This window comes from Sabethes cyaneus, chromosome 2 (assembly GCF_943734655.1).
Source record: "Sabethes cyaneus chromosome 2, idSabCyanKW18_F2, whole genome shotgun sequence".
In the NCBI taxonomy this organism is placed as follows: domain Eukaryota; kingdom Metazoa; phylum Arthropoda; class Insecta; order Diptera; family Culicidae; genus Sabethes; species Sabethes cyaneus.
Window position 1 is genome coordinate 79811283 of NC_071354.1, and position 14195 is coordinate 79825477.

The 14195-nt window shown below is 38.7% G+C and overlaps 2 protein-coding genes across 2 annotated transcripts; both read right to left on the reverse strand.

The window, feature by feature from the left end:
* Positions 1-88: 88 nt before the first annotated feature.
* LOC128737513 (zinc finger protein 239-like) lies at positions 89-1991 on the reverse strand. The gene is made up of 4 exons (XM_053832167.1): positions 1694-1991; positions 1379-1624; positions 524-1321; positions 89-441 (listed from the first exon to the last, which is right to left on the reverse strand). The coding sequence occupies exons 1-4, from the start codon at positions 1913-1915 to the stop codon at positions 157-159; spliced, it is 1551 nt and encodes a 516-aa protein (XP_053688142.1). The 5' UTR covers positions 1916-1991; the 3' UTR covers positions 89-156.
* Positions 1992-11373: 9382 nt separating this feature from the next.
* On the reverse strand, positions 11374-13285 carry LOC128737112 (zinc finger and BTB domain-containing protein 49-like). The gene is made up of 3 exons (XM_053831677.1): positions 13066-13285; positions 11811-12835; positions 11374-11750 (listed from the first exon to the last, which is right to left on the reverse strand). Exons 1-3 carry the CDS (start codon positions 13216-13218, stop codon positions 11576-11578), a joined length of 1353 nt encoding a protein of 450 aa, XP_053687652.1. The 5' UTR covers positions 13219-13285; the 3' UTR covers positions 11374-11575.
* Between the last annotated feature and the right edge of the window lie 910 nt (positions 13286-14195).

Below are 14195 nucleotides of genomic sequence, written 5' to 3' on the forward strand. Positions count from 1 at the left end.
CTGAAAACTAAAGCCAGCATTGTTGAAAGAATTTTTAAGTGACTTTCGGATGCCATCGAGATTTCCTTCTTTCTATATGTACGCAAAAACTGTACATATACATATATGTATTCTTTACACAAACACTGGAAATCGTACACTTACACATTCGTTTTCCTAGAATTTTAGGTGACCCCTCTCGTCGAGCATGTCCATTGCGACCAATTCCTCTGCATGCTTGGTTTTCATGTGAACGCTGCGCGCCTTGTGGTGTGCAAAGCCGGCCCCACAGATCCGACACTGCAACGGTTTTTCACCAGTGTGCGTCCGCATATGGATGATTTTATGCGTCGACGTGCGGAACGTTTTATCGCACATATCGCATTTGTGCGGACGTTCATTACTGTGCACGTACAGGTGCTTGTTAAGCGTAGTCCGCATCAAGAATAATTTACCACAGACCTGTGAAAAAGAAATGATGTCAGTGAACATGGAAACAAGAGCAACGACTATTCTAATTTATATTCAGAATCATCATTCAAACCTGACATTCATGTTTTTTATCCTGAGTGTGGGTCAGTTTGTGACACCGCAGTGTACCAGCAAAGAGAAACGTTTTCGGGCAGAGGTCGCACTTGTACTTGCGCTCTCCATTATGAATTCGCTGGTGACCCTTGAGGTTGTTCTTTTCCAGGAACGCCTTGCCACATACTTCGCACTTGAAGTCGCGCTTTTTTAGATGAACACTGTTTACATGCGATTGTAGTTTGTTGCGGGACGTAAAGCCTTTCGGGCACTGTTCGCATTGATGGGGCCGTACCTCGTCATGTGTGACCATGTGGCATTTGATGTTGTTCACCAAAGCACCGCAAACCGGACAAATGGTTTTCTCTTTTGGTAGTTTTTTTCCTTGACTACGCGTTTTAGACCCAACCGGACGTCCTTGTATTCCTTGTCTAACTGTTATAGATTTTCGCTTTTTCCGAGTTGGAAAATCGTGGTTATTGTGTGATGTATCTATTTCTTCAAATATATCATGTTGGTCATTAGATTCCGAGATGCCATCCGAAACGTGATCATCTATACAATCTTTTTCGCTTACTGGGTCATGCACATTTTCCAGAGGGCCACTTTCGTGACCAAGATTAGTCAAATCATGCAATTCAATATTTATATCTGTTTCCGGAAACAGGAGCCCTAAGCTAGCAACTTCATGCTTGATATCGTCAGTTTCAAGTTTCGGTTTCAGCGTACTATTTACCAAACTCTGTTCCACAGCACAGGTTAACTTTATGGTTTTTGTAGGATCTCGCACTTTTTCTATATTAATATCTTGAGGAAGCTAAATATTTAACATATATTAAAATACGAACAATCTCAAAGAGGTAAATTTAAATACCTTTTTCAGTAACTCAGAGCAATCCGCTTTGTGCACTCGCTTTGCTCTGCTACGACTAATGTGTAGCTTGTCGCCGGTTTGATGAACTTCAGGATCAAATAGATCATTTACCGCAATAGTTTTATCACGAACTTTTTCAAGAATGCGTCGTGATTTATCACATTTTTTCTTAAAGTTGAATATAATATTCAAGTTCCGCTCGCATTTCTCGCAGATAAAGTTTGGCAGGCAATCTTTTTTATCAATCTAAAAGCAGGAGAAAAAATGCAGAAACTTTTTTATGGTATTCTAGTACGCACTAATAGATAATCCTACCGTTTGTTCCATCATTCGCAGAGCTTCCTTAATGAAATGTCGAACATAAAAAACGTTTCGTTCTTGAACAATACTGTAGAGATTTACCAGTTTTTCGTTGGTCAAACACAACCGACACAAGCGTTCGTAATTTTCAACATAAAAACGTATCTGCTCAAGCACTTGTTTTTCATTACCGTCTACAGTTTCCTCCAGAGGACTGTATAACACAGGCGGTTCCATCTTTGTTATAGGATGTAACAAATTCACGAAATAACACTAAACGAAACCATTACCAGAATTTAATAAATTTATTTTCTAAATAAACGCACGCAATAATTATACGAACTGACATTCCCAACAGGTAAACAAAAACTGTTTCTTCTCGTAAAGCCCTATAAATTCAACGGGATGGCAAGATTGCAAGATTGTCATCTCCGGAGATGCCATATTTTCTAAAAAAAATGTCTGCAACTGCTCGAAAACCGAAAAAATCGAGCAGTTTTCCGGCTACTCGAATTTTCTGGTTTAAAAATAATCTGCGAAAATCTGCACACTTTTTTAGGAAGTCTGTGAAAGTTTAAAGAGCTTCGAACAAAAATCTGCACCAAAACAATAAAAGTCAGAAAAACTGCAAATATCTGCAAATTTATAATGATCTGCAAGACCGTTCCAAAAATCTGGAATTTGCAGACAAATCTGCAAGTCTGGTATCCCTGCATCTCCCATATATTTGGTGCGTAACCGACATCACTGGCACTGGCACCCGAAAAATAGCCTGCTCACCCTAAAGCTATGTTAATTCGGGTAACAAAACTTGATGTGGGCTGTACCAAATGATGGCAGTTTGAGATTATTTCAGCAGTTTAATGCAATTTGTCCAATATTTATACGGTTTTGTAATATACTTTTCATCATATATTTTTCTGTAGAATGAATGAGAATGCGACCTCAGTTTATGCAGTTTTAGTGAAAGCGGAATGAGAATAGATGTTCGTTACGCTGAAATTCTAGCGTGCCACCCCGTTGTATATATCACACTTTGTAATGATTCTTCTTTAGTTTCTACATGGTAGACGAATGAAACAACAACTCATGTCTTTTTTACTCAAATCCTCGTACCCTTATACCCTAGACCAGCGGTTCCCAAATGGGAGTTCGCGAACCCCCAGGGGTTCGCCAAAACTTTAGTTCGCTGCAGAATAGTATAGGGAAATCCGTCAGGGGGTACGCGAACCGAAAAAAGGTTGGGAACCGCTGCCCTAGACAGACATACAATTGTACCAGCGTTGTACATGTACAACGGAAGGGTGACAGACATACTGCTGTACGTTGTACGTGGTTGTGCTCATCACCGATAATCTCTAATTGCATGGTCTAAGCGTTGGTTTTTGTTCCTATTCACGAAATGTTAACACAAATTTCAAGATGCCGAGCGTTTAGCGTTAAATCTTTGCCAAAATCTTGCAAAATAATAATTAATTTAAAATTCTGCCTAGTTTTTGTTATCACAACTACCAGTCATTGGCGCTGCGCGCAGTAAAAATCGAGCAGTTGTAGCTTCGTACAACGGTAAAAGAGGTAGGTACAGATACCACCGTTGTACCACTTTGCTTGCGTGATTCTATCGTTGTACACGGTGACAGACATACAATTGTACAGGTACAACGCTGGCAATGAGGTTTAAAAAGGTGTGGCAGATGAAGACATTTGATGGTATTAGTAGCGAAAAATCAGAAAACGACGTCAAACTACAAAAACAAACCGCGTCGGACAATGGGGTTTGTTTTTGGAGTTTTACGTCACGCTTCATCGTGATTGGTCGATTTACGATTTCACCCACACCATGATGAAATTTCTTCATTGCACTAACACCACTTAACCAACTTTGCCACACCTGTATATATCACATTGCAACGCTGGTACAATTGTATGTCTGTCTAGGGTATAAAAGAGGTAGGTACAGATACCACCGTTGTACCACTTTGCTTGCGTGATTCTATCGTTGTACACGGTGACAGACATACAATTGTACAGGTACAACGCTGGTACAATTGTATGTCTGTCTAGGGTATTAGGGTACCGCCAGAGTGCAAGCGACATGCGACATTTCTCGCTGTAGTTATACGCGCAGCCCTTTTTCGCCCGAAGCAGGACTGTGCATTTAGCAACATGAGAGCGATGTCGTGTCGCGTCGCTGTCGCGTTTACTCTGTACGGGGCCTTAGGTACCCTTAGGGTAGAGTGACTATATATAGAGTGGCGACAATGTCAAAATTGGAATGATAATTATCTGTCAGTGGCATTTCAATCGAGCAGACGAGCAGACGACCAATCCAACGCGTATGCAGGAAAGAGAAAGAAAGTAAGCATTGCTAGAGCATTGCATACTTTTGGGATGACATGTCGCCACTCTGTATATAGTCACTCTACCCACTCTACCTTAGGGTACTAGTTGAGAGCCTAATCTTATAGCGAATTCATAAATTAACCTGGGTTGGTGCTAACTCGAACCCGAAATTTATGAACGATACGGGCAGTTTGGCAGATCGACCCGTAAACCGTAATGCTAGACAGTTTTAACCTGCGCTTCAAACTGAATGCTGTCAGTTTAACCGAAATGCAATCTCGGTTAATTTATGAACGCTTTGACAGCACTTCGATTAAAACTGAGTGCTAATCGACCTGAGCCAGGTTAATTTATGAATTCGCTATTACTCGGGGAGCCTTTGGGTACCGCCAGAGCGCAAGCGACATGCGACGCGACGCGACATTTCTTGCAGTAGTTATACGCGCAGCCCTTTTTCGCCCGAAGCAGGACTGTGTCGTGTCGCGTCGCCAAGGGGTTTCCAACAGCAATGATTATTACGCACCTTTGAAAATAGTTACTTTTGATTACTTTACTGATTATTTTTGATTACCAGTAATCAATCTCTTGTGATTACTATAAATTAATCATGATTACCAATGATTACTTAAGATTATCATTGATTACTCTACTGATTACCATTGATTACCTAATTAATTCGAAAATGATTACAAAAGTAATCTCTGATTACTACGCACTTATACGCCTTACTGGAAACCCCTTGCGCGTCGCGCGATCGTTTACTCTGTACGGGGCCTTTTGTCTCACAGTCACTTGAACCACAGAGAACAGACTACCAGGCAATTGACAAAAAGTGTGTAAAAGGTTTTTATGTAATCTACGAGTAATCCGTCAATAAAGCACCCCTCGAGCAGTAAGTGGCAAACTAAACCTTGATGTCGCTGCCATCGCAGCTATGTATAACTCCAGCACAAAGAAATATTGATAAAGGTACATGGATATTTTTTGATGCGTTTGGCAAAATTTTTATCGATCGATTAATCGATTACTTCTTTCGAACCTGTTTCCGTGGACCCCCGTTCGTTTGACCGTTTTTATTCTAAACACTTTTTAATTTGAACCCCGCTGGTTTGCACGATGTGCAAATTAAAAATGGTTCAAATGTCATTCTCAACATGGCATCATTTGCCTTCGCAGACAATGCACATAAACACGATTTGTTTGTACTGATCTAGCGTGTTTAATCCTAGTTTAATCAGTTTCACATTTCGTTTCCCAACGATTACGATAGAAATCCGATCGGAGAATAACATATTCGCTGCTTGCAACTACCAACGAAACGAGAATAAATAAAACCACTAAAACAATAACAAAGAGCAGGGCGTCCAGTTCATACAAGTTTCAGCATATTAAGGGTTGCTAGTTGTTCAAATTAAAAACGGGGGTCCACTGTAATCTGTTCTCTGTGCTTGAACATCGGTTATTGTTACCGAAATACGTATAATGCAAAAATACAACGCTTGTTCCTCTTTCGGACGTTCCTCCTCATTTGTCAACTCCCCATCTTTTGTCCACCCGGCCACCTGCACATCTGTTTTCGTTATAGAAATCCCTATAGAACCCTATACCGAAAGAAAAACAAAGCCATTTTTCATATTTGCACCTTACGCTTTTAACAATGGCCACCCCACCCCACAGTGGTCCAATCAGCGAAATTCGTGATCGTGTGATATTGCGCCTAAACGTGAGGTTTTTCGCATATAGTATCTTTAGGAACATTTCTTGGTATAACAAGCCCCTTCTTGTGAGAGAAATCTTTAGGCGATTAATTCCCTTAAAAGTGAGATAAGAAATTTATTTTCTCGTACATTCGAGATACAGGTTTGGTATATTCAGCAAAGTTGTAGTAAATATCAATGCAAACAACTTTGTCAAAGACACTATACTTGTATCTCTTCATGGAAATTGTCTATGAAGCGTTATTCGTGGACAAACCCTTCAAAACAGTTTTTAAACCCTAACTTATTCTGGTCATCTTTTACGTGTTCATAGTGTTCTAGAAAATTGTTTATCTTGCTAAAATCAACGTTTTTGTAGAACATTACTATAAGTGATTTTCTGCAGTTTCGGAGATTTTGAGCATTTTTGGTGAAAAATAGTACTACTTTGAGCTTAAATAATTGCCAAGGTGGCAAATGGTGGCAGACCAAACAACTCCTACTTAAAAGTACAACAAAAAACCTTTAAAATCAAATGTCAATTGACTGTATCTGTTTGTATCCTCAAAAGTTATAATTGTTTTAAAAATCCTTCACAGTCATGTTTATCGAACAATTAAAATATACTTCGGATGCAATAAACGCCATTTTGTTTATGTTGACAATCTCTTTCTAACAAGTTGAGTTACCAGCAATTTTTTCGCCTATTTTCGAGTCGAAAATGAATGTAGACTCAAAATTATTTGACGCAATTATTAACAGAAAAGCTTCCAAACAACTAACTTAAGTCTATTTTGTTCAATACCTTCGATTGGTGTCTTTTCAAAAGATCCCACTCATAATGGGCTGGTACCAAATGGCCGAAACACAAATGGTCGAATCCCGAATGGCCGAAATCCAAATGACCGAATTTCAACAACAGTCACAGAAGATCGAATTTTCTCGGAATTGACCTGTTCGACAGAAACTTATGCGCTGACGGTGGTGGTCTTTGGAACTAGCCAAACGGTGAGAAAGTTGACAGTTTGCTTGAAGAATCGGAAAAAAGTTTACTTTTTTAATTTTCTTAATGTAGTGAAACAATGTACAAGTAAAATTATTATTGCAAAATGTAAGAAAATTGAGTACTTTATTTTTGGTATATACTTTGTCAGTGGTTTGTTTACAGTATATACGAGAAAATAATGTTTTTGTATATTTATGCGACAACAAACAGGTTACATTTCACGCTAAATTATAAAAATCCACGTGCTTGAGTGGTAAAAAACTTGTTTTTTTTTTGTGAAATTAATACAAACCAGGCTATTACAAGCAAGATAAAGGATAACTAAAGAGAACATTCATATTTTCATGTAGTGCCGGAGCAACATGGTTCGATAAGACTGAAAGATATTCAAATCTCCAGAACTTTGACTTGAACCGATACAAAACAAGCATAGGGATCTTGTAAAGTAGAAAAACATTCCAATAATATGCAAAAACCGCTTTAGGATCACTTCTGTGTTCGATTAGTTAAGTCGCCACACTAACTTTTACAGTATTCTTCAAATTTATGCTCTTTCAATTCACTATTTTAAAAGTGTTTTTAAAATAACTTGTAAAACAGCAAATTTCTTACAAAACCTGATAAAAATTTAGTAAAGTTTTCAATCGAAAACCAGTTAAAAATTAAATTTACTGAAAATTTTTTATGAAATGTACCGCATCTGACATTTGTTTTCGTTTTTCTCACCATCGCAGCAGGTAGCGACACGCCGGCAGTTTTTACTCAAATTTGTCAATGACTTTTTAGTCTATTTAATTAGAAAACACGAATTGACAAGTAGTTAACAATTAACTTTACTCAAACAAAAAATAAAATAAGCAACACATCTTTTTGTTGTACTTTTAAGTACGAGTTGTTTGATCTGCCACCATTTGCCACTTTGGGAAATATTTAAGCTCAAAGTAATACTATTTTTCATCAAAAATGCTCAATATCTCCGAAACTTCAGAAAATCACGTATAATAATGTTCTACAAAAACGTTGATTTTAGCAAAATAAACAACTTTCTATAACACTATGAACACGTAAAAGTAACCAGACCAGACCAGAATAACTCAGGGTTTAAAACTGTTTTGAAGGGCCTGTTCATGAATAACGCTTCATAGACAATTTCCATGACGAGATACAAGTATGGTGTCTTTGACAAAGTTGTTTGTATTAATATTTACTACAACTTTGCCGAAAGTACTAAACCTGTATCTCGAATATACAAGAAAATAAATCTCTTATCTCACTATTAAGGGAATTAATCACCTAAAGATTTCTCTCACAAGAAGGGGCTTGTTATACCAACAAATGTTCCTAAAGATACTATATGCGAAAAACCTCACGTTTAGGCGCAATATCACACGATCACGAATTTCGCTGATTGGACCACTGTGCACCCATAGGAAATGAATAGTTTTGTTATTGTACTTTTCTAAACACAGCTTTTTATTTATTTATTAGTTTGGTATTACATGCTATCCTAATAAAAAAAAGTAGAAGGTGCAACAGTGTTTCTTCCATGGATACAATAAACCTGTCATCCCTTTCATCTCACTTCAAGACAAAACTTGTTTGTGAACAATGTTTTTAGTGTCACCACCAGGAGCAAGTATGCACAAATTATTGGCAGAGCCCACTCTGGAGCATGCCACATAAAGTTTACCATGGGAAAAACATGGTGTTCTCAGATGAACTCCACGCTGGCGCTGTTTGAATGATTGTCCCTGTGACTCAAACACACAAACAGAATCGACCAACAATAATTAGCACTAATGATCGAACACTTTTTATACGGGTCACTTTGATTCGATGCATAATTACACTTGACAAATCTACAGCTGCGAGCATTGCAGTCTAGTGTTTCGTATTCTGATTTTTTCTCCCCCTTCTCGTCAGCAATCTCCGGTCATCAGCTCCTCCTTTTGTCCTACCGTCACTGATGGGAGAACCATCTAAATATTTCGGTCCCCCTGTTGCCAACCCCTTCAGTGCTGATTCTCTTGTCAAGGAACATGTGTGCCAAGTTTGATGAACGGTCAAGCCGTTTCGGAGTTATGGCCTCCCCCCCCCCTTTGGGGATCCTCCCCACCTATTGGGAACCTCCCTTTTTTTGTTGACCCCCCAGTGCTGATTCTCTTATGTCAAGGAACATGTGTGCCAAGTTTGATGAAGAACGGTCAAGGCGTTTCGGAGTTAAGGCACAGAGAACAGACATCCAAGCGAAAGGTCCCCACTTGGATAAAACTTATGTCAAATTAGTTGGGAAACTATAGTGATGGTGTCGCTAAAGGCGCATAATATTCTACACTAAACTCACAACAGCTAGCTTCTGGCGCTAGCATAACGCATATAGTCCATATATACTAGCGCCAGAAGAGCCAAAGGTTGTCAGTGTGCAAATCAAAAAAATCATTTAGTTGGGAAACTATAGTGGTGGTGTCGCTAGCATATTAGGTGATTTTAATTTGAAATTTTATCCAAGAATTCGCGAAAAATTTGTTCCTGAATGGATGTCTGTTCTCTGTGGTTAAGGCCTCCCCCCCTATTAGGGACTCTCCCACCTATTAGGGAACCTCCACCCCCTTTTATGTTGACCCCCCAGTTCGGATTCTCTTATGTCAACGGATGTGTTATGGAATAAAGACACTCATACAAATAAACCAGAAATTTTTGCGTAACTTAAAAATCGAACACGAGAAATATGAGATTCTTCCATATCCATAAAACATTAGTCAATAACAAGACCACAAAAACTATCTATAGTAACACTAGATCGTTCAGGCTGCATGTGTTGTAGGCGACCCGCCATCGTAAGCGCCGGCGGGGGGAGGAGGGGGGTCGATCTAGGTTTATTTGTTTTCCTAGATCTACTGACCTCTATTACTTTCCTTCAGTTGGGTTCGAATAAGCGACAGCGGAGCGAGTAACAAGAGGATCACCCCTGCGAAATGGTACTTTCCACGAAAAAGTTTTCCGTGAAATAGCATACATTCCGCTTAAGTTTTTCGCGAAATGGTATTCGGCGAAATGTTGTACAATCACGGCGAATATTGCTATCCGCTTTCTGGCTAAGCAATGAGGGGAGTTGTTTTCTACTTTACTGTGAAAAAATTGCAAATTTTGTATATATTAAACTACCCATTGCTTTGAAAGTTACGTAACTGCCAAACTGAATCATCTAAGGTTGAACTCCTCAGAAACTTGCAAAACTCGAGATTGTGACACAGATCATCTATCTCGATAAAAACTCGAAACGAGTTTTCAGTCGTGGTCGTTCAGTTTTCTTTCGCCTTGTGGCCTTCATATAATTTCGACCCTGAAGTTCTTGGCAACGTAACACAGATCCTTGCGATTGAGCGGATTCAGAAGAAATTTGTGCGATTCGCCTTGCGTCAGCTACCGTGGAATGATCCAGTCAATCTTCCCAGTTACATAGACCGTTGTCAACTGATTAGCCTGGATACACTCGCAGTCCGGCGCGTCAAACAGCAGCGTCTATTTATATTCGACCTAATAACAGGCAATGTGGATTGCCCGGAACTCCTGTACCAGATACCGTGGAATGTACCTCCTCGTCGGCTTCGCAATCCACCGTTATTGGCCATCCAATTCCACAGAACAAATTATGGTGTGAATAATTGTTTTAATGTCTGCTTGCGTTCCTTCAACGATGTTTGTAATGTGTTCGATTTTACTCTGTCTAGAAATGTGTTTAGTAGTAGAATCCGAGGCTTAAGTTAGTTATTAAGTAAACAATCTGTACGACGTAGTCGAAGATGGTGAAATAAATTAAATTAAATAAATAAATAAACATTATTCGCTGTGATATTATCCGGATTAGTGGTTCATGTCCGGCGGTTTCTATTTGCTACGGAAGCACTCATTGTATTTGATAAGAGCCGTGACCTAGGCCGTGACGCACACCCGTTTTAATACCAATTCCTTTCCCTTCCCTTCCCACTGAGCAGTTTCGTGGGCTACGGTTAACGTACCGTTAACATCCATCAAAACGGATCTTAAAGCTGATGATTTGGTATACGCAGTGAATTACAACGACTACAACGCTTTACTGCACAGTGAGCACAGATTCGCTCACACAGCAATCAGTTGAACCAATCACATGATGATTGTCAAGTATCAACAGATTATTCAAATCTACTCAATTAGCCACTATCCGTGTTGCTGAATAAATTCAATCTCCAACCAACCCGCTGTTTCCGATGCTGTGGATAAACTAGCGGTTATTGTTAATGAAGATGCTCTTCCAATCGCTGAAGCTGATACAGAAGACGATTTTGTACATAGACGTAGACGTAGAATCAGCCAGCAGCCGTTTCCAATCTCCTGAACATGTTGACCGTTCCGTCCGATAAGCTTTTTTAATCTTGGCTGACACCCTACGGTTTATTTTAAAAGCGAAAATATCGTGAAGAATCAAGATGGCCTCACTGTCAAAGATAGGTACCTAAAAATAACTACTGTAAAATGTTAAATTAAACAACTAGACAACTACCTATCAAAAAAGTAATAATAAAATACGTCTTTCCTTTTCTATTGTTTCTAATGCGACAGAAAACAGTAGTTCAACAAAAAAACATCATTATTATTAAAAATTCGAACATTTGTGGTGTATTGCGCAATATCATTGTAAAACGTGTCAGAGTTTGAAATATTTACTCAAACATGGCAACAATACTTTCTTACTTGAATGTTATTTTTGAGAGACTGGCACATTCATCTGGAATATTTTACATGATTTTATAAATTCCATACAAATTCTTTGTGAAAAACCGAATAGGTAGTTAAAATCCGCGTGTATTTCCGCTAGACCGTTGCTTCGTTATTACATTTTCGTTTTCTGACGGATTTTTCGCGGTTTGGGTCATGCAGTTTCCTATGAGTATGCATATGCGTTGAAGTAGTAAACCTTTTATGACATACGTCACATTCATATGGTTTTTCTCCGGTATGAGTACGAATATGCTTCACCAGCAGCCATCTACAAAGTAAATAACGCAATATATGTTGAAATTGTTTAGTTAAGCCATCGATAGCATACTTATAGAGGAATGCTTTTGAGCAAATGTCACAAATAAATGTCTTTTCTTGTGTATGTGACTTTTTGTGAACCGTCAGTGTTCCTGGTAGCCGGAACGATTTCCCGCAGCCTTCATAGTCGCAAATGTGTTTTCTTTCGCCATTATGAGTAACTTTATGATTTCTCAAATTACCGGAGTCCAGAAATTTTTTTCCGCAAATGTCGCAAGTATATTTTCGTACTTTTAGATGTACCCCGTTCACGTGTATTCTCAACTTAGTGCTGGTACGAAATGATTTGTCACAATGGCTACACGAAAATGGTCGCTCACCGGTATGACACATCATGTGATACTTCAAACATGTTGAGTAATTACCACAAACTTTACATAACTCTCCCTTGCTTGTGTCGACTTTTACCGGTTCGGTCCCGGTCTGTCTCGAAGCTTCATTTTCTATTTCCAAAGCCGCTTCGTGCTCTGAATTAACTTCGTCAACGTACATTTCAAGGTTTTGCTCCTCTGATAACACGTCATCATGCACTTCTATCATGTATTCAACATTCTCAGCTTGTTCGGCAAAATCTTCATGTATGATTTCTTCCTCTTCTAGTTCCTCAACTACAGTATCTAAAATTTCATACTCTTCATTCAATGTTTCAGGATTTTCTGCTTCGCAGTCTTTCTCTCCACAATCTGGTATTTCATGTTTGATTGTTATTTGTTTGCTACTCCCACTACTGGAATCAGCTTCCACAGTACTTTCCACTAGTTCTGGATTAGACTGGGGACTTTTAGTATCCTGCACGGGCGCCGCTTCACTCTGTGCGATGTCATCGTCTTTTAATAATTGTCTCTGATCAGACGATAAGGCAATCACATTCTCAGCGGTTATCAAGTCCGAATTTTCTCTGTTTGTTGATGTGGATAACGCTTCTACTAGAAGATCGTTTGCCTCTTGACACTGGTTGCGGAATTTGTAAAGCTGCCGAAGAAAACTCTTACAGATGAGGCAAATTTTTGTTGGAAGCCCATCGTCTGGGTCAATCTGAAATTATTGCAAAATATGAGTTGATGGGCTCCCGTTAAGTTTACGTGGGAAAAGCAATGCAAACTGTTTTATTTACACAGCTTTAAGCTGATCAACATAAATATGAGAATATTTCTACTTCCAGCTGAGGAAAACAAACGTTAAGTAACTTTAATTTTCGATTGCTAATTTAAAATGAATTGAAAATCAACAAAACAGCTGTTTTTAGGGTGAATCTGCACACATACCGTTAATCCGAGCATTTCAACAGTTTCACGGACAAGCAAACCAAGCGACTCCTTTTGTGTCTTTGGATGCCGTTCAAATAGACTGACCAAATCTGTTAAATTTAAACACAAACGGCATATCTGATCGAACTGCGATTTACTAGGCTTGTACATAGTACCTATTGCTAGGATAAAACTAACAGAAATTCAATTTTTTGTATAATTATTAAACTTCAACAACACGTCGCAGAAACAATAAACAAACAAAATTACAAAGTAAATATTTCCGAAACCATAAACCAAACATAGAATTGCCATAAAAATGTGCTTATGCACAGATCTACACGCTCATCAAGTTATACTGCAAACTGAGTAAGATAACACATATTTTTGACAGAAACGGACGACCAACATTTCGATAGGGCCCGATGATGATGGGTAAACAAATAGAATGAGGGTTCTTTTTGAATGTATATATTGCTGTATAGGACAGGACGTGACATGTTGTATCGCAAAAGAGCCAATTTACTGTCAAAAAAGAGCCAGCTTCCAGATTGGCTGATTTCATGCGTGCAACTGTAGAAACAAAAATTCACAAGGGAAGCGCAAAAGTGTTGCTGGAAACCACAGCAAACACTGAAACCATCAAATTTTTAACGTTACTAGGATTTTAACAGTTTGGTTATCGTGGCGTGTTAGCATAAAACAAATTAAACTCAAGTGAAAGTGTAATTCGGCCAAATTGAATCTGTTTTTGTGTAATTAGTGATCAACTAGGCTTCTATCATAAACTGCAGCTGCATTCTTGGAAACATTTTTCGTGCACCTTTTTTCCAACACAATGAGCAGAGCCGCTGTCAGAAATGAGAATTAATAATTCCACACAATGAGAAACAGACTAAACATAAAGAGAAAAACTGACGCGCAGAAAAACTTCTTATTGCGCTCTTTAAATGAGCAACTTTCGGTTTCGCTCTCGGTCCTTTCGGTAGCTACAGCAGGAAGCGTGAAAACAAAAAAAATCGGTGCGCTTACAGAAACTATAGACTCAAAGACGTCAAGGCAATCAAAAGTCATTAAATTTTTAATGACTTTGCGGAGAATTATCTTTGTTAAACATTTTTAAATAACATTTTTCGCACTGTTGCCAT